The following is a 19430-nucleotide window of genomic DNA, read 5'->3' as shown; positions in this document are numbered from 1 at the left end:
TAATTGTATGAATTGTTTAATATTGTTGTATTAAACAATTATTAATATTAATATTAAACAAGTAATACTGTTCCACTCTGTTTGTTATCTGAACTTCCGTACATATGATGTTTCTCCCTTAATCTTGTTCTTTTGGGTGAGCCATCATTTCCATTCTTCTAGTATTTCTCATACTCTTTTGTTAATGTTGAAACATTAGGTTTTTGATTGATGTTAGTGTTCTCCATTCTCTCCAGTATTCCGTGTTATCAACAGCACTGTTTTCTGGAAGAAACCCTTACTTGGGAAGAATCTTCAAACCTTGCTTGTTACTTTCCCTCCCTCTCTACTGTTGTCATTGTTGTGTGCTGTCAAGTTGATCCTGACTCAAAATGAACCTATAGGACAGAGTAGAACTGCTTCATGAGGTTTCCTAGGCTGTAATCTTTAGAGGAGCAAATTTCCAGGTGTTTTTGCCACAGAGCAGCTGGTTGGGTTCAAACCACTGACTTTTTGGTTAGCAGCCAAGCGCTTAACCATTGTACCACCAGGGCTCCTTCCTTCTCTACCACCAGGGCTTCAAACTGGTTCATTCCTATGTGAATCCCAGCTGAGAATTTACATTTCTAAAAAGTTCCCTGCTGAGAATTTGCATTTCCACTTCAGCTATACTGAATCAGAATTGACATTTTAACAAGATCTCCAGATGGCTCTTATGTATTACTTTCTGGGAACATGTTAGAAATGCAAATTCTCAGCAGGGGTTTGAACTGGAATGAACTGGTTCCAAGCCCTGTCTACTACAGACCAGGTATTTCTATTTCAGTGACTCTCAGACCTGAGCACTTGCACTAACTGATCTGCCCACCAGAGGGTGCAACTTTTGTTCTTTTCTTATCTCTCTCTTCCTCACTTTGGTGCACTTTACAACCTTTTGCAGATGCTCCAGTAATGGAATGAGGCGCCCAGACCAACTGAATTATCAGTGGAGTGCAGTGCTTGAAAGAGTTTTGCCATCCCTGTGCAATATCTCCCTTCATGCTGCGTGGGGATGCACTTGTCTCCCACCATTGATCAGGTTGCTTTCCTCTCCCATGACAAGACATGAGATGACTGAAGTTACAGTCACTCCCTGTGGGAGGTACTAGTAAGGGGGAGTGGGGAGGGCACATTCCGAGCAGTCAGCAGGGAGATCCATCTCTGCTAAGTTTGGTTGGAGCTGAGGGGACTTTATACGTAGACAAATCCTGTGATCGCTGAGGTGCAGGGTTCACCAGAGCTCGTCTGAAAGCCCCTTTGGTTCTCGCCACCAACACATGGCTCTAGGTTGATGAGGTGCTGATGCAGTATTCAGGTACATGGCCCTGGGAGGGGGAGGTGCAGAAAACATGTAGGAAGCATTTTTCCTAATTGTTATATCCCTTCTTTGACTAGGTACCTTCACAGGTCTTTGCAAGGATCCTCTGACCATTATAGGTTTCTGCTGGGTCTGTTGTATTTCTTGGTGTTTTTGTAGAGGAGACTGGAAACTTTCTCCTGCTCATGCCACCATCTTCCCAGAAGTCTCCCTGGTACTTTTTGATTTGTTGCTAGATATTAGGATGTTTATTTTCTTGGTAGCTAAATATTTTTGCATTTTATGTGTTTTAAGACCTTTTCAAAGAGTTAAAAAGCAAAAATGACACTTTAAGGACTAAGGTGTGCCTGATCCAAGCCATGGTGTTTTCAAGTGCCTCATATGCATGTGAAAGCTGAACAATGAATAAGGAAGACCAAAAAAGAATTGACACATTTGAGTTATGGTGTTGGCGAAGAACGTTGAATATACCATGGACTACTAAAAGAACGAACAAATCTGTCTTGGAATGAGTACAAGCAGAATGCTCCTTAGAAACAAGAATGATGATACTTCTCTTACATACTTTGGACATCTTATTAGGGGTACCAGTCTCTGGAGAAGGACATCATGATTGGTAAAGTAGAAGGTCAGCAAAAAAGGGGAAGATCCTCAACGAGATGGATTCACACAGTGGCTGCAACAATGGGCTCAAGCATATGATTGTGAGGATGGCACAGCACTGGACAGTGTTTCGTTCTGTTGTACATAGAGTCTCCATGAGTTAGAACCAATTCACCAGCACCTAACAACAACAACAACAATGTATTATTGAGTTTTGTTCAGGAATACAGTGAGATTTTTTGGAAATCATTTGATTTTTTTGAGTCTTGCTTTTATAAGTTTTGTTAAGTTGGACCAGAGCTACATTTACTCTAGTGCTGATTATTTTCCACTATGGAGACATGACCCTTCTGAGTACTCTGCCCCGTGCCTCAAGAATAATGAGGTTTTCCAGTCTGGATGGTGGGTATGGGCATTATTTCTGGCCTATTTGAGTGGTGGACATTGTTACCTCTAATGCTTTCAGATGGTTCTTTCTCCAACCTGAAATAGTTTCCTCACACTCACGCATTGATCAATATACTGCTAAATACTGAAACTGCAGCTTCTGCAGATCCCCAAGTTTCTTTCTCTGTGTAATTCTCTCATCACAGGTACTCTGTATAGTGAACTATCCTCACTTTGATCCTGCCCAACCCTCAGCTCCATATTCTTTACTCAGTGAGTCCACCAGGGTCCTCCTCAGTTCCCTCTTCTTGTACAAAAAATAAAACCAAACCCACTGCTGTCGAGTTGATTCCGACTCATAGTGACCCTATAGGACAGAGTAGAACTGCCCCATAGAGTTTCCAAGGAGCACCTGGAAGATTCGAACTGCCGACCTGTTGTTTAGCAGCCATAGCACTTAACCACTATGCCACCAGGGTTTCCATCTTCTTGTACAGTGCCCTGTAAATTCTCCCAAGGCTGTAAGCTTGAACTATTGTAAGGTGCACTTCATTTGTTCTATGTCTGTCAGAGATCACTGTCCTTTGTTGCCTGATGTCCTGTGTCATTAGAACCATTGCTTCATATATTCTGTCCTATTTATTTATTACATTGTTCTGGCAGGAAGTAAACATGGTAAAAAAAAAATGGTACTTACTATATATTGTGCAGAAGCAGAAGTTCTCATTTAGTTTTTATTGAATCTTAGAAGGCATACTTTTAAGTTTATTTTTACAGAAAAGCATTAGAGAGATCACCCATGATGTATATACTATGAACTTAGGAAATTTCCATACGTATGCCAGGTTCCATGGGAGGTGAAAAGACAAAAGATGTGCTGTAGATTTCATGGTTTCGATGAACTCTCAATCTAATAGGAGCAATCAGATAAATCATCTAAAGAACCATGCAATATCATTTACAACAGATTGTAAATGAATAATGCGAAGGCTAAAAGCTATAGAAATTGAGAGAAGGATACAGTCCATGTGGGCTAGTGTGATCAAGAGTCAGTCTCCATTTTGTTAGGGGGCACGTGTTAACCGTTGAGTGATACACATACCTTGGAATGCTAATGGGAATAGAAAATTAAGGCTGAGTTTTAGTAATTTTCAGTATTTAATGTGTAGTAGAAGGCCAATAGATTTTTAAATTAGAAAGGCCTTGTTTCAATCTAGGAATTATTACTTATACATTATCTTGGGTATATTATTTAATTTCTTTGTGTTTTAGTTTCCCAATCTTTAAAATGGGATAACAATCAAAAGCATCTTACCAGTGTGTTGTGAGAATTAAATCTCATGACTTTTAACAAAAGGTCTTATGCACAATATTTATCAAACTTAATTTTTCATTCTTCATGGATACAAAATACTAATCCTGTGAGCCCCAATTCATCTGCAGAGAGAGTGTGATTGGGAATTTTCTCGTAAGACAGTAACTGTAGCAATGCCCTGATTATAGTTACTCTGTTTTATTAGATGAAGAATAAGTGTTTGATAAATACATGCAAACTTGGTAACTAAATTCCTTTTTATAAAAATTGTGTCAGAGAAGTTCCAAAAATCTTCTTCAGCACAGTAATATGGACCATTATTCCACAATTTTAACAAGCTTCCTTTCAAATATGAACTGATTATAATCTTCCTTTGGTACATCAGCATTGCCCTGACCTCCTTCAGAGTTAACGTTATACAATTTTATTGCAAGGATGCAATAAAAGAATTGTTCTCTCCTCCAATGGCTTTTTTATTGTCTGTTGTTGCTGTCTTACTTAACTGAAAGTGATGCACTCTACAAAGAAACTTTGGATAATATGCCGTTCCTCTGATCCTAGATCACCCTTTCCTCTCTTCCAAAGTCAATCCAAATCCTATAGGTCCCTCAATTATTGGCTTTCCCAAATAATTGGCCCGACTTCAGCTCTCTCTTCTCTTCATTTTATATCTCCACCAAATCTGGTAGTTAGTACTTGATCAAACCTTTTATTTTTCTGACAGAAATTCTTTCATTGATATCTACCTTGTCTCTAACTAGATCGTAAGTCAATTTTTTTTTCCTCTTACATGGCACATTTGTTCAGAATGCAGGGTGTGGAAATGGGGAAAATATATAAACACACATATATACATACATATATATGTACACATTAGTGTGAATGTGTTTGTGTGTGTAGTGTTCCTTTCCAACATCAGCAAAAAAATGATGCATGGTGCTTTCTACTTTCCTTCAAAAAAATTCTTTTTCAAGTTTACTTTTTGAATTTTTTCCTATTTAACAATGTCATAAATATCAATTTTAATTTGACTTAATACCAGATTTTATCTCTCAATAGATGATGAGAGTAAAATGGGAGGCATGGAAAGAGGGTAATCGTAAGGTTCTAGATAAATTTGTTGACAAACAGTCACTGAAGAAACAATTTTCCCAGGGATCAATTGAGCAAATTTAACAAATTTACCAATTTATATAAAAATTTAAATATTATTTAAGACATGCACAGTATTCATAATGGTTGGATTGGTAAGAGATCTGTCAGCACCAACATTCCAGAATTTTGAAGCTTTCAGACTTTCTCTTTGCTTCTTCGTCTTTGTTGTCTTCGGGCAACTAAAACTTTGAAGAATTATTTAAAAGCTATTAAAACCGTCTCATATAGTATAAATTTTTGTAACATAATAATTAGTTAAAAAAAGAATTTTTTGTTAAATTTTTTAATAATTTTGGTAAATTACTTATTGGTGATTGGATTTATTTTAAGTAACTTTCTAGTTAATTGGCTTGTTTCTTGGCAAAAGTTACAGACTATTAAGAGGTACCCTTTCAAACAATCATTAAATGATGGAGCTGGAATTAGAATTCAGGAAGTTTTACTTCAAGCCCACTGTGTCCTTTATAAAACTTGGTCAATGTTGGCAGATAAAGTGTGACAGCATATGGCTATTAAAACGTAATTTTGTATGGTTATGCAAAATTGTCTCATATCAGATAGTATGAACAAGCAAATAGTGTTAATGAATGTTTATCCAAATTGGGGCTTGTCTGTATAAAATCTTGCCTACAAATTGAAATTTATGAAGCATTTTTTTTTTTTTTGCACCTATCCTGCTCAATTTTTTGCTTGCTGGCAAAGTGGCAGTTCTTATATTTACTTTTTATGACAAGTTTTTTTTAAAAAAATGTAATTAATTAACCATATAACCTCTTGCCTCAGTTTCCTCATCTTTCAACAGGGCCAAAAACTATACCTGCCTCTTAGTGCTTGTCTTAGTTATCTACTGCTGCCATAACAGAAATACCACAAATGGATGGCTTTTACAAGCAGAAATTTATTTTCTCACAGTCTAGTAGGTTACAAGTCCAAATACAGGACGTTGGCTCCAGAGGAAGGCTTTCTCTCTCTGTCGGCTCTGGAGGAAGGTCCTTATCCTCAATCTTCCTCTGGTCAAGGAGCTTCTAAGGCGCACGGGCCCCATGTCCAAAGGACCCGCTCTGCTCCTGATGCTGCTTTCTTGGTGGTATGAGGTCCCCAACTCTCTGCTTGCTTCCCTTTCCTTTTATCTCAAGAGATAAAAGCGGAGCAGGCAACACCCCAGGGAAACTCCCTTTCCATTGGATCAAGGAGGTGACCTGCGTAAGGATGGCGTTAAAATCCCACCCTAATCCTCTCAATATAAAATTAAAATCACAAAATGGAGGGCAACCACAGAATACTGGGAATCATGGCCTAACCAAGTTAATATACACATTTTTGGGGGAACATAATTCAATCCATGACAGTGCTCTTTTAAGAATTAAATATAAGACTATACTGAAAGCACTTAGTGCCTGACATGGTCAAGAGTGAAAAAAAAAAAGCTATTATTGCTGTCCTTTTCCTCCTCCTCACTTTATTATTTTATTCCAGGGTAAGTTCTTAAGTTTGGTCTCTACATCAATCCAAATGAAATTTGCTAATTCATCTCCATCACACTAGAAGTGTTACAAATATACTTCGCCCAGGATTATTTTGACTTAAATTGATCTAAGAGAACTGATCAGATTAAATCATTTCCCCCACTTGATCATTCTATTTTAGTCATTAAAAAAAAACCTTTTGCACAAATTTGGTTTCATTTTGCTGTGATCTTTCTGTAGGAAAGTGTTCTTAACTTTGTCTCATCATACGAATCACCTGGGGCACTAGCTAGAAATATGGATTCAAAGGTCCAAATGAGACCTTCTGAATCAGAGCCTTCTGGGTAAAGTACTACGAATATATATCAGCCTTGGTGATTCTTTGGTGAATTTTATGGACAGACAAATATGAGAAACACTGCTATTCTAAGGAATTGCTTGCATATAGCTGGTCTTTGAGTTTGGTCAAACATATTTCATTAAGATCCTAGAAAGTATGAATGGGGGCAGTAGTGGTTAGTGGTAGAATTCTTGCCTTCCATGCAGGTGACCAGGTTCAATTCCTGGCCAATGCACCTCAGGAACAGCCACCACCCAACTGTCAGTGGAGGCTTGCATTTGCCATGATCCTGAACAGGTCTCAGTGGAGCTTCCAGGCTAAGGTAGACTAGAAAGAAAGGCCTGGTGGTCAACTCCTGAAAATCAGTCAGCAAAAACTCTCTGGATCACAATGGTCTGATCCCGTTGTCCATGAGGCCACCACGAGTCCAGGACAAATTTGCTGGCAGCTGACAAAGAAAACAATAGCTAGTGTGAAATTACAACCACAGAACTAGAAAACACCTTTGATAGAGTTCTTCCCTAAGGAAGCAATACTAGACTCTTTCTCCAAATTAGAAGTCCTTTTCCTGGCAACTGGCCCTTTTCTAACAGCTCTTATGAGAAAGAGTAACAAAGAAACATAAATTGCATGGGTACAGAGGTATTATATAATCCAGTGTTACTTGTCTGACATGGGGTATGTGAAATATTTTGAAAAAATAAGTTAATCATCTCCATATGGTACTGCAGAAAGGCATATACAATGTGAGCTGGTTGATTTTTGTGGGGAATATGTTTCATCTCATAAACTATTCATTATAATATTATTTACTGACAAGCAGAATTTCCTCTAAGACATATTTGGAGTGGATTCTGGGGTTGTGTTATTAGTTATAAACCAAACTTTTTGCAAGGCAGTTTCACTAGAATACTCAAGGGTAGAGTGCAAATCAGGTTTCAGCATATTCATGTGTAAAACCCTGGTGATATGAATCAAAAACATCTGATATTGCTTTCAGTATCTTTCAGAATGAAACAGGTAAAAAGAGAAAATAAATATAAAAAGCGATCCATCTGTGCTGTTGACAAATTGAATCATTATTATGAAAGGAAGCATTTATTAAGCGTTTGTCCAGCAGTTCGCTGGATCCTAAATAAAGATACGTTTTAGGGTGGGAAAAATAAAAAAAAAGAAGATATGCTTTTGACAGAAGCTGGAAATCAGAAAGTGTGCCAAAGTAAGGAGAGTAATTTCTGTGAAAAGGAAAAATAAATCCAATGGCAACATTTTAGTGTTTTTATTTTGTATTACTTTTCATGTTTAAATGTGATTGAGGTTGTTTTTAGATTAAGGATAAATGGGAAAATGTCAACCTCTTACCTAATTGCAAGCAGATGAGTTCATATTTAAGGAAACTCCTCTTTATCCTCTCCTCTCATAGCTTTTTCTCCATCTTCAAAGCAATATTACCAGGAACTTGTGGTGTAGTGAAAATAATCATTTAAACAAATAACCTGAAACTATAAAGTACAAAGATTTTGGGAAGACAAGGGACTTGGTGAAATTGTGGGGATGTGTAGAAAATTCTCTAAGTGCTTCTGTTGTGTCTCTGAGAATACTTCCAAAGGACATCAATTAATTTCACATTTTACCTTAATGTATTAAATGTCTATTTACATCTTGTGATGCAATATGCAAATTTAATTATGATGGTGGTGATGTTGTTGTTAGTTGCCATGGAGTTGGCTCCAACTCATGGTGATCTTATGTGTAGTAGAACAAAATGTTGCCTGGTCCTGTGCCATGTTCATGATCGTTGGTATGTTTGAGTCCATTGTTGTGGCTACTGCGTCAATCCACTTCACTGAGGGTTTCCCACTTTTTGGTAATGATAGATACAATTTATTGAATAACTACTAGCTAGTATATATATATATAGTATAGAACTTTCAAGCAGTTTAAGTATATTCAATATCTCATTACATTTTATCTAATTTTATACACCTCTCTAAAATCTTATGATCTTGAATAATAATCTTTTAGATTCTATTACTAATAATAACACAAATCTTATAATCTTGTATAATACATAATAGTTTTCAAAGTCTTGAAAATATCAGACTTGGTATTAACTAGTTGCCATCGAGTTGATACCAACTAATGGTGATCCCATGTGTGTCAAGTAGAACTGTGCTCCCTAGGGTTTTCAGTGGCCTATTTTTCAGAAGTAGATCACCAAGCCCTTCTTTCAAGGCAACTCTGGGTAGACTCAAAGTTCCGACTTCTTGGTTAACAGTGTAACATGTTAATTGTTTGCACCACCCAGAGACTGTCTTGATATTAATACTAAATTATGACATATATAGGATACCAAACCAAAAGCACAGTGCTGTCGAGTCGATTCCGACTCACAGCGACCCTATAGGACAGAGTAGAATTGACCCATAGAGTTTCCAAGGAGAGCCTGGCAGATTCGAACTGCCGACCCTTTGGTTATATAGGATAGGGATTTAAAAAATGTAAAAGGAAAAAAAAAATCAAAAGAAAAAATGGCTTTTGAATGATGTGCTACTTAAAAGATAACTGCAGACTCTCTGGTGAAGATGGCGGACTAGGGAGACGCTATCCCAGATCCCTCTTGCAACAAAGACTCGGAAAAACAAGTGAATTGATCAAGTACATAACAATCTATGAACCCTGAACAACAAACACAGATTTAGAGACAGAAAAAGAACAAACATGGGGAAGCAGCGATTGTTTTTGGAGCCTGGAGCCAGCATCCCAGTCAGGTAACCTTTGGCGCCCGATTTAGGGCAGAGCCCAGGGGAGCTGATGGCGCAAACAAGGGGCCCAGCCCTGCCGCCCTGAACTCACCCAGGGAGGGGGCCCAGCCGGTTTGCATGGGCGGCGTGGCGACGTAGCTGGGGGGAGAAGTCCCCGGGAGGCAGTGACTGGTCTTGGAGCTGGTAGAGTAGTGTCCCAGCCAGGGAACCGTCCCGCCGGGATTTTGACTGGGCGATGGCACAGCACAAGCACGGAGAGCTGCTCCACTCCCCTGAACCAACCCCGGGAGGGGGCCCAGCTGGTCCGCGGGGGCGGCGCAGCAACGGCTGGCGGGACGAGAAGTCCCCGGGAGGCAGAGACTGATTTTGGAGTCGGGAGTGCACCGTCCCAGCAGGGAAACCTTTATGCTGGGCGTGGAACTGGCAGCGGAGGATCTGACTGAGGCTTCAGTGGGCCAGATCCTGGGGGGCAATCTCCACACAGCCAGCACACATAGGCGACACGCCCCGAGGGAATCTCAGATATAATAGTCATTCCAAGCAAGACAAGCAACTCTGGCTATATTCTGAGGTGCTACTCTCCTATCTCTCTGATCCCTCCCCCACCCTTCCCAGGAGGCTTCATTAACATTGGAATTGCCTCTCTGGCTCCGGTTCCGCGGCGGCTTTGCTTTCCCCCCTTTTTTTTTTCTTTTGGTCTTTTCCTAACCCACTCTTTCGGCCTGAGAGAAGGAACAACAACAAAAAAAAACCCAGGGACCAAAAATCCACACCTAATTGGACTAAAAACACAGAACCAGCTACAGCCAAGCATATATAATCCAAATCTCAGACTTTCATCCTTACAGGGAACAAGGTGGCAGTTATAACCCAAAGGCAATTTTGATAGGGATCTGACTGCATTTTTTTTAGGAGATTTTCTGGAAAAACTAGTTTCCCAGTGATGGCTCAGAGAAGCAGTCCATATCAAACCACATAAAGAAGCAGACCATGACAGCTTCTACAACCCCCCAAACAAAAGAATCAAAATCTTTCCCAAATGAAGATACAATCCTGGAATTATCAGATACAGAATATAAAAAACTAATTTACAGAATGCTTTAAGACATCACAAATGAAATTAGGATAACTGCAGAAAAAGCCAAGGAACACACTGATAAAACTGTTGAAGAACTCAAAAAGATTATTCAAGAACATAGTGGAAAAATTAATAAGTTGCAAGAATCCATAGAGAGACAACATGTAGAAATCCAAAAGATTAACAATAAAATTACAGAATTAGACAACGCAATAGGAAGTCAGAGGAGCAGACTCGAGCAATTAGAATGCAGACTGGGACATCTGGAGGACCAGGGAATTAACACCAACATAGCTGAAAAAAAATCAGATAAAAGAATTTAAAAAAAAGAAGAAACCCTAAGAATCATGTGGGACTCTATCAAGAAGGATAACTTGCAGGTGATTGGAGTCCCAGAACAGGGAGGGAGGACAGAAAACACAGAGAAAATAGTTGAAGAACTCCTGACAGAAAAATTCCCTGACATCATGAAAGACGAAAGGATATCTATCCAAGATGCTCATCGAACCCCATTTAAGATTGATCCAAAAAGAAAAACACCAAGACATATTATCATCAAACTCGCCAAAACCAAAGATAAAGAGAAAATTTTAAAAGCAGCCAGGGAGAAAAGAAAGGTTTCCTTCAAGGGAGAATCAATAAGAATAAGTTCAGACTACTCAGCAGAAACCATGCAGGCAAGAAGGGAATGGGACGACATATACAGAACACTGAAGGAGAAAAACGGCCAGCCAAGGATCATATATCCAGCAAAACTCTCTCTGAAATATGAAGGCGAAATTACGATATTTACAGATAAACACAAGTTTAGAGAATTTGCAAGAACCAAACCAAAGCTACGAGAAATACTAAAGGATATTGTTTGGTCAAAAAACCAATAATATCAGATACCAGCACAATACAAGGTCACAAAACAGAACATCCTGATATCAACTCAAATAGGGAAATCACAAAAACAAATTAAGATTAATTAAAAAAATACTCATAACAGGGAATCACAGAAGTCAATATGCAAAAGATCACAATAATCAAAAAGAGGGACTAAATACAGGATGCATAGAACCGCCATATGGAGAGTGATACAAGGCGCTATAGAACAATACAAGTTAGGTTTTTACTTAGAAAAATAAGGGTAAATAATACGGTAACCACAAAGAGGTATAACAACTCCATAACTCAAGGTAAAAGCCAAGAAAAACGTAATGACTCAACAAACATAAAGTTAAACACTACGAAAACGAGGATCTCACAATTTAATAAGAAAAACGTCTCAGCACAAAAAAGCAGGTGGAAAAATGAAATTGTCAACAACACACATAAAAAGGCATCAAAATGACAACACTAAACACTTATTTATCTATAATTACGCTGAATGTAAATGGACTAAATGCACCAATTAAGAGACAGAGGGTCTCGGACTGGATAAAGAAACACGATCTGTCTATATGCTGCCTAAAAGAGACACACCTTAGACTTAGAGACAGAAACAAACTAAAACTCAAAGGATGGAAAAAAATATATCAAGCAAACAATAAGCAAAAAAGAAGAGGAGTAGCAATATTAATTTCTGACAAAATAGACTTTAGACTTAAGTCCACCACAAAGGATAAAGAAGGACACTACATAATGATAAAAGGGACAATTGATCAGGAAGACATAACCATATTAAATATTTATGCACCCAATGACAGGGCTGCAAGATACATAAATCAAATTTTAACAGAACTGAAAAGTGAGATAGACACCTCCACAATTATAGTAAGAGACTTCAACACACCACTTTCGGAGAAGGACAGGACATCCAGTAAGAAGCTCAATAGAGACACAGAAGGCCTACTTACAACAATCAACCAACTTGACCTCACTGACTTATATAGAACTCTCCACCCAACTGCTGCAAAGTATACTTTTTTTTCTAGCGCACATGGAACATTCTCTAGATTAGACCACATATTAGGTCATAAAACAAACCTTTGCAGAATCCAAAACATCGAAATATTACAAAGCATCTTCTCAGACCACAAGGCAATAAAACTAGAGATCAATAACAGAAAAACGAGGGAAAAGAAATCAAATACTTGGAAACTGAACAATACCCTCCTGAAAAAAGACTGGGTTATAGAAGACATCAAGGAGGGAATAAGGAAATTCATAGAATGCAACGAGAATGAAAACACTTCCTATCAAAACCTCTGGGACACAGCAAAAGCAGTGCTCAGAGGCCAATTTATATCGATAAATGCACACATACAAAAAGAAGAAAGAGCCAAAATCAGAGAACTGTCCCTACAACTGGAACAAATAGAAAGTGAGCAACAAAAGAATCCATCAGGCACCAGAAGAAAACAAATAATAAAAATTAGAGCTGAACTAAATGAATTAGAGAACAGAAAAACAATTGAAAGACTTAACAAAGCCAAAAGCTGGTTCTTTGAAAAAATTAACAAAATTGATAAACCATTGGCTAGACTGACTAAAGAAATACAGGAAAGGAAGCAAATAACCCGAATAAGAAACGAAAAGGACCACATCACAACAGAACCAACTGAAATTAAAAGAATCATATCAGATTATTACGAAAAATTGTACTCTAACAAATTTGCAAACCTAGAAGAAATGGATGAATTCCTGGAAAAACATTACCTACCTAAACTAACACATTCAGAAGTAGAACAACTAAATAGACCCATAACAAAAAAAGAGATTGAAACGGTAATCAAAAAACTCCCAACAAAAAAAAGCCCTGGCCCGGACGGCTTCACTGCAGAGTTCTACCAAACTTTCAGAGAAGAGTTAACCCCACTACTACTGAAGGTATTTCAAAGCATAGAAAATGACGGAATACTACCCAACTCATTCTATGAAGCCACCATCTCCCTGATACCAAAACCAGGTAAAGACATTACAAAAAAAGAAAATTATAGACCTATATCCCTCATGAACATAGATGTAAAAATCCTCAACAAAATTCTAGCCAATAGAATTCAACAACATATGAAAAAAATAATTCACCACGATCAAGTGGGATTTATACCAGGTATGCAAGGCTGGTTTAATATCAGAAAAACCATTAATGTAATCCATCACATAAATAAAACAAAAGACAAAAACCACATGATCTTATCAATTAATGCAGAAAAGGCATTTGACAAAGTCCAACACCCATTTATGATAAAAACTCTCACCAAAATAGGAATTGAAGGAAAATTCCTCAACATAATAAAGGGCATCTATGGCACTAGTTTTTTTATGCAAAGCCAACAGCCAATATCACTCTAAATGGAGAGAACCTGAAAGCATTTCCCTTGAGAACGGGAACCAGACAAGGATGCCCTTTATCACCACTCTTATTCAACATTGTGCTAGAAGTCCTAGCCAGGGCAATTAGGCTAGACAAAGAAAGAAAGGGCATCAGGATTGGCAAGGAGGAAGTAAAATTATCTCTATTTGCAGATGACATGATCTTATACACAGAAAACCCTAAGGAATCCTCCAGAAAACTACTGAAACTAATAGAAGAGTTTGGCAGAGTCTCAGGTTATAAAATATACATACAAAAATCACTTGGATTCCTCTACATCAACAAAAAGAACACCGAAGAGGAAATAACCAAATCAATACCATTCACAGTAGCCCCCAAGAAGATAAAATACTTAGGAATAAATCTTACCAAGGATGTAAAAGACCTATACAAAGAAAACTACAAAGCCCTACTACAAGAAATTCAAAAGGACATACTTAAGTGGAAAAACATACCTTGCTCATGGATAGGAAGACTTAACATAGTAAAAATGTCTATTCTACCAAAAGCCATCAATACATACAATGCACTTCCGATCCAAATTCCAATGTCATTTTTTAAGGGGATAGAGAAACAAATCACCAATTTCATATGGAAGGGAAAGAAGCCTCGGATAAGCAAAGCATTACTGAAAAAGAAGAAGAAAGTGGGAGGCCTCACTCTACCTGATTTCAGAAGCTATTATACAGCCACAGTAGTCAAAACACCCTGGTACTGGTATAACAACAGACACATAGACCAATGGAACAGAATTGAGAACCCAGATATAAATCCATCCACGTATGAGCAGCTGATATTTGACAAAGTCCCAGTGTCAGTTAATTGGGGAAAAGATAGTTTTTTTAACAAATGGTGCTGGCATAACTGGATATCCATTTGCAAAAAAATGAAACAGGACCCATACCTCACACCATGCACAAAAACTAACTCCAAGTGGATCAGAGACCTAAACATAAAGACTAAAATGATAAAGATCATGGAAGAAAAAATAGAGACAACTCTAGGAGCCCTAATCCAAGGCATAAACAGAATACAAAACATTACAAAAAATGACGAAGAGAAACCCGATAACTGGGAGCTCCTAAAAATCAAACACCTATGCTCATCTAAAGACTTCACCAAAAGAGTAAAAAGACCACCTACAGACTGGGAACGAATTTTCAGCTATGACATCTCCGACCAGCGCCTGATCTCTAAAATCTACATGATTCTGTCAAAACTCAACCACAAAAAGACAAACAACCCAATCAAGAAGTGGGCAAAGGATATGAACACACACTTCACTAAAGAAGATATTCAGGCAGCTAACAGATACATGAGAAAATGCTCTCGATCATTAGCCATTAGAGAAATGCAAATTAAAACTACGATGAGATTCCATCTCACTCCTACAAGGCTGGCATTAATCCAAAAAACACAAAAGAATAAATGTTGGAGAGGCTGCGGAGAGATTGGAACTCTCATACACCGCTGGTGGGAATGTAAAATGGTACAACCACTTTGGAAATCTATCTGGCGTTATCTTAAACAGTTAGAAATAGAACTACCATACAACCCAGAAATCCCACTCCTCGGAATATACCCTGGAGAACTAAGAGCCTTCACACAAACAGATATATGCACACCCATGTTTATTGCAGCTCTGTTTACAATAGCAAAAAGCTGGAAGCAACCAAGGTGTCCATCAACGGATGAATGGGTAAATTGTGGTATATTCACACAATGGAATACTACGCATCGATAAAGAACAGTGACGAATCTCTGAAACATTTCATAACATGGAGGAACCTGGAAGGCATTATGCTGAGGGAAATTAGTCAGAGGCAAAAGGACAAATATTGTATAAGACCACTATTATAAGATCTTGAGAAATAGTAAAAACTGAGAAGAACACATACTTTTGTGGTTACGAGGGGGGGAGGGAGGGAGAGGGTTTTTTATCGATTAATTAGTAGATAAGAACTGCTTTAGGTGAAGGGAAGGACAACACTCAATACATGGAAGGTCAGCTCAATTGGACTGGACCAAAAGCAAAGAAGTTTCCAGGATAAAATGAATGCTTCAAAGGTCAGCGGACCAAGGGCGGGGGTTTGGGGACCATGGTTTGCGGGGACTTCTAAGTCAATTGGCAAAATAATTCTATTATGAAAACATTCTGCATCCCACTTTGAAATGTGGCATCTGGTGTCTTAAATGCTAACAAGCGACCATCTAAGATGCATCAATTGGTCTCAACCCACCTGGAGCAAAGGAGAATGAAGAACACCAAGGTCACACGACAACTAAGAGCCAAGAGACAGAAAGGGCCACATGAACTAGAGACCTACATCATCCTGAGACCAAAAGAACTAGTTGGTGCCCGGCCACAATCGATGACTGCCCTGACAGGGAGCACAACAGAGAACCCCTGAGGGAGCAGGAGATCGGTGGGATGCAGACCCCAAATTCTCATAAAAAGACCAGACTTAATGGTCTGACTGAGACTAGAGAAATCCTGGTGGCCAGAGTCCCGAGACCTTCTGTTGGCCCAGGACAGGAACCATCCCCGAAGACAAGTCATCAGACATGAAAGGAACTGGACAATGGGTGGGAGAGAGATGCTGATGAAGAGTGAGCTAATTATATCAGGTGGACACTTGAGATTGTGTTGGCATCTCCTGTCTGGAGGGGGGATGGGAGGATAGAGAGAGTGGGAAGCTGGCAAAATTGTCACGAAAGGAGAGACTGGAAGGGCTGACTCATTAGGGGGAGAGTAAGGGGGAGTACGGAGTAAGATGTATGTAAACTTATATGTGACAGACTGACTTGATTTGTAAACGTTCACTTGAAGCTCAATAAAAGTTTAAAAAAAAAAAAGATAACTGCATATAGGAGAGTGATGAGTAAAAATGGAGCTCTGAAACTGCCAGACCTGAACTGATACTGCTCTGCCTGATCAGATTAATATTGTTTGTCTGCAATTACAGAACTTGTAGATACCTTAGTGGATGTGGCTCATCAATAAACATCCAGAACACTGTGGTCTAGAAATACTCTCTCAATATGACTTGAGAGGAATTTCCATCTGGTATGATTTCATATAAAAGAGTACTTTGTAAATGTCTGAAATTCTGTTGTTAACGTGCAGGCTTTGGCGTGGTAAGCATAGCCTTTACACGATCTTCTTTTAACTTCAATTAGGTCAGAAGAGGTACAATCAAACTGATAACAATGGTACAGTACAAGAATTGGAGGTATTAATCAAAGGGGATTTGGGGCTTTACTTCAATGATTGTGATGTTTACAAAGACAATCAACTCCTGAATTAATAGATCAATTAAGATGAATAAAAATACATTTTAAATCATTAAATATTTTTATGCACCTGTACTGTTAGGCTGTATTGTAAGTCTTTGTTTATCATATTCAGGTTGAGTTACCTCAGCAGTATGTAGCAGTGAACGAGAATGTGTGACAGCTATAATTACAATGGCATATCTTTCTGGGGAATCAATTTTTTTTTTTTTAAGATTTGGGAAAATGTTAAGTAATTTAGTAATGGGTTATTTTCATTATATTAAAATATATATGCATATATGATGGTGAGCATTTTATAAATATAAACATGATTGGTTGAATGTATTATGGCCAATTTGGACAGAACCAGCTTTGTTAGGGGCTAAGTCTTTTTTTTTTTTTTTCCCATTTTTGGTGGTAATGGTCATTAAAATGCTGGTGTAGAGGGACAAGAATAGCTCCCTAGTCCACCTTTTCTTTTTCAAAGTGATAGTTGACCATGTCCACAAGGAGAAGATTTGACATTGTTTACAGAATTTAGAGATGTTTACAAGAGAAATTTTCTGTATTTATGAAAGCCTACTGATTTCAGTTTCCCAATCGACTCAACGGCAGTGGTTTTGGGATACTGTTCTCAGAAATGAAGCCAAATCAATTGGCAGATTAATGTTCCCTCAAAGTTATTTTTTGTTTGTGGAAATGTTTATTGTTAGGTTCTACCTTTGTATGGGGAATAAATACTTTTTTGCCTTTCTTCCGCAGGAGCACTGTTTAGCCTGATCCTCAGCCTGTTTGTGCTATGGAAGGAATATGCTGTTGATTTCCCACAATACATATCTATAGAAAGGAGCAACAGCTGTGTCCCAGAGAACGTCCTCATTGATGTGCAGTATGGATGGTCATTCATGTTTGCTGCTTTTGGGACTCCCTTTGTATTCACATCAGGAATTATATTTCATTGCATTGGCCGGGAACTTGAGGCATTTCAGAAGTGATACAGTAAGATGCCAAAAGGCCACGGTGAAATCCTCTGGGTATGTTCCTGATGGAAGCTAGTAAAAAGGTAAAGCAAATTTCAGGCTTTGGTCTTTGCCAACTGCTCAGAGCATTACTTGCCTCCAGGAAATATTGATTATACGCCATTGCAAAATGAATGAATGTGGAGAGTGGCATTACAATGGTAAAAGAAAAGTTAGGACACATCATTTTGAAGGGAACTAGAATGAGTGTTCATTTGGTCTCAGGTTGCAGAGACAAAAAGAATGGCTCTGGTTTCCTTAATGTATTTATAAATAGTTACCAAGGGTTTAACCTCAAACTCTGATGCCATGATTTTTTTTCAATCTTTCCAAAGCTGACATGATTTACAGAAAGGTATTTGTTTTTTGGTTGTTGTTTTACTAAGAAATATGTATATGATATATATTATACATAGTATATAGTATAATAATGCCTCGTTTTCCTTAGCATGCAGAATTTAGAATTTAGACAGAAGCACAGATTTAATAATGCACATTTTAATGGGCTGAGTAGAAACTTGTTACATCTGAAAGTGAAAGTATTTTGCATTTTCATCTCCAGATTATGTGTCTTTCCAGCACAAAGAGACCTATACTTGAGCAATAGATTTATAAAAATATTAAACACATACAAGATCTACTTGAATAAATGCAACTAAAAGTCATATTTTCAGAATTGAAAAAAGGTGTGTATTAGCAAGGGGACATGATGAGTCCAGAGAAGGCTAGTTCTGGCCTGGAGGGTGGGGAGATATGCCTCTATTTCTGTGAATAGTCTTGTGCATCTTGGCTAAAGAGTCAACCATGTTAAATATTAGTAAAGAGAAAGAATAATTAACACATTCATTAACTGAATCATGTTTTAACCTGCATTATGAACTCCAAGTATTTCATTATTTAAACCATATCCACCTTCTCTTTACCCATTTATGCTTACAAAAAGAGAGAGAGAGAGAAACTCACCAGAATTAATGAAAAGTCCGGGGATAATTGAATGGTATATCATGGCGGGGGGGGGGGAGGGGAGAGCCTTCTAGATTAATTATTAATTTGTATCAGAATCTCAAGTAAAAATATAGGTTGCCATATCGCAATCATTAATAAGAATTGGCCTATAGGTCCTTTCTGAGTATTCTTATGGGCTGTGGTCAGCCTATGAATTCCATAGGGTAACCACTAGAATAGTGCCCATTAATAAATGAAAATATATTACAGGTATGTCTAAATTTTATAAGGCTTTTGCATGTTCGTAGTAACCCTGACTCACTCAATATTTTCAAATACTAATAATGCTTATGCTCACAGAACAGAAGCTCCAGTAAACTGCTAATTGCCCTTTCATGTAGTGGCTATTAGCCACATTTAGTCATTATATTAAATTCATATGAC

General features: G+C 38.0%; 1 protein-coding gene across 1 annotated transcript in view; it reads left to right on the top strand.

Moving 5' to 3' along the window:
* The window catches only part of LOC126069055 (transmembrane protein 182-like), a 413220-nt gene extending 394886 nt beyond the window's left edge, over positions 1-18334 (top strand). Inside the window, exon 7 of the mRNA XM_049871970.1 lies at positions 17785-18334. Coding sequence (XP_049727927.1) covers positions 17785-18017 — 233 coding nt within the window. The 3' untranslated portion in view covers positions 18018-18334. The remainder of the gene's footprint in view (positions 1-17784) is intronic.
* The last annotated feature ends 1096 nt before the right edge of the window (positions 18335-19430 follow it).

Source organism: Elephas maximus, chromosome X, assembly GCF_024166365.1.
Source record: "Elephas maximus indicus isolate mEleMax1 chromosome X, mEleMax1 primary haplotype, whole genome shotgun sequence".
Taxonomy (NCBI): domain Eukaryota; kingdom Metazoa; phylum Chordata; class Mammalia; order Proboscidea; family Elephantidae; genus Elephas; species Elephas maximus.
Note: the sequence above shows the minus strand (reverse complement) of the source record. Positions and strands in the feature narration are given on the sequence as shown.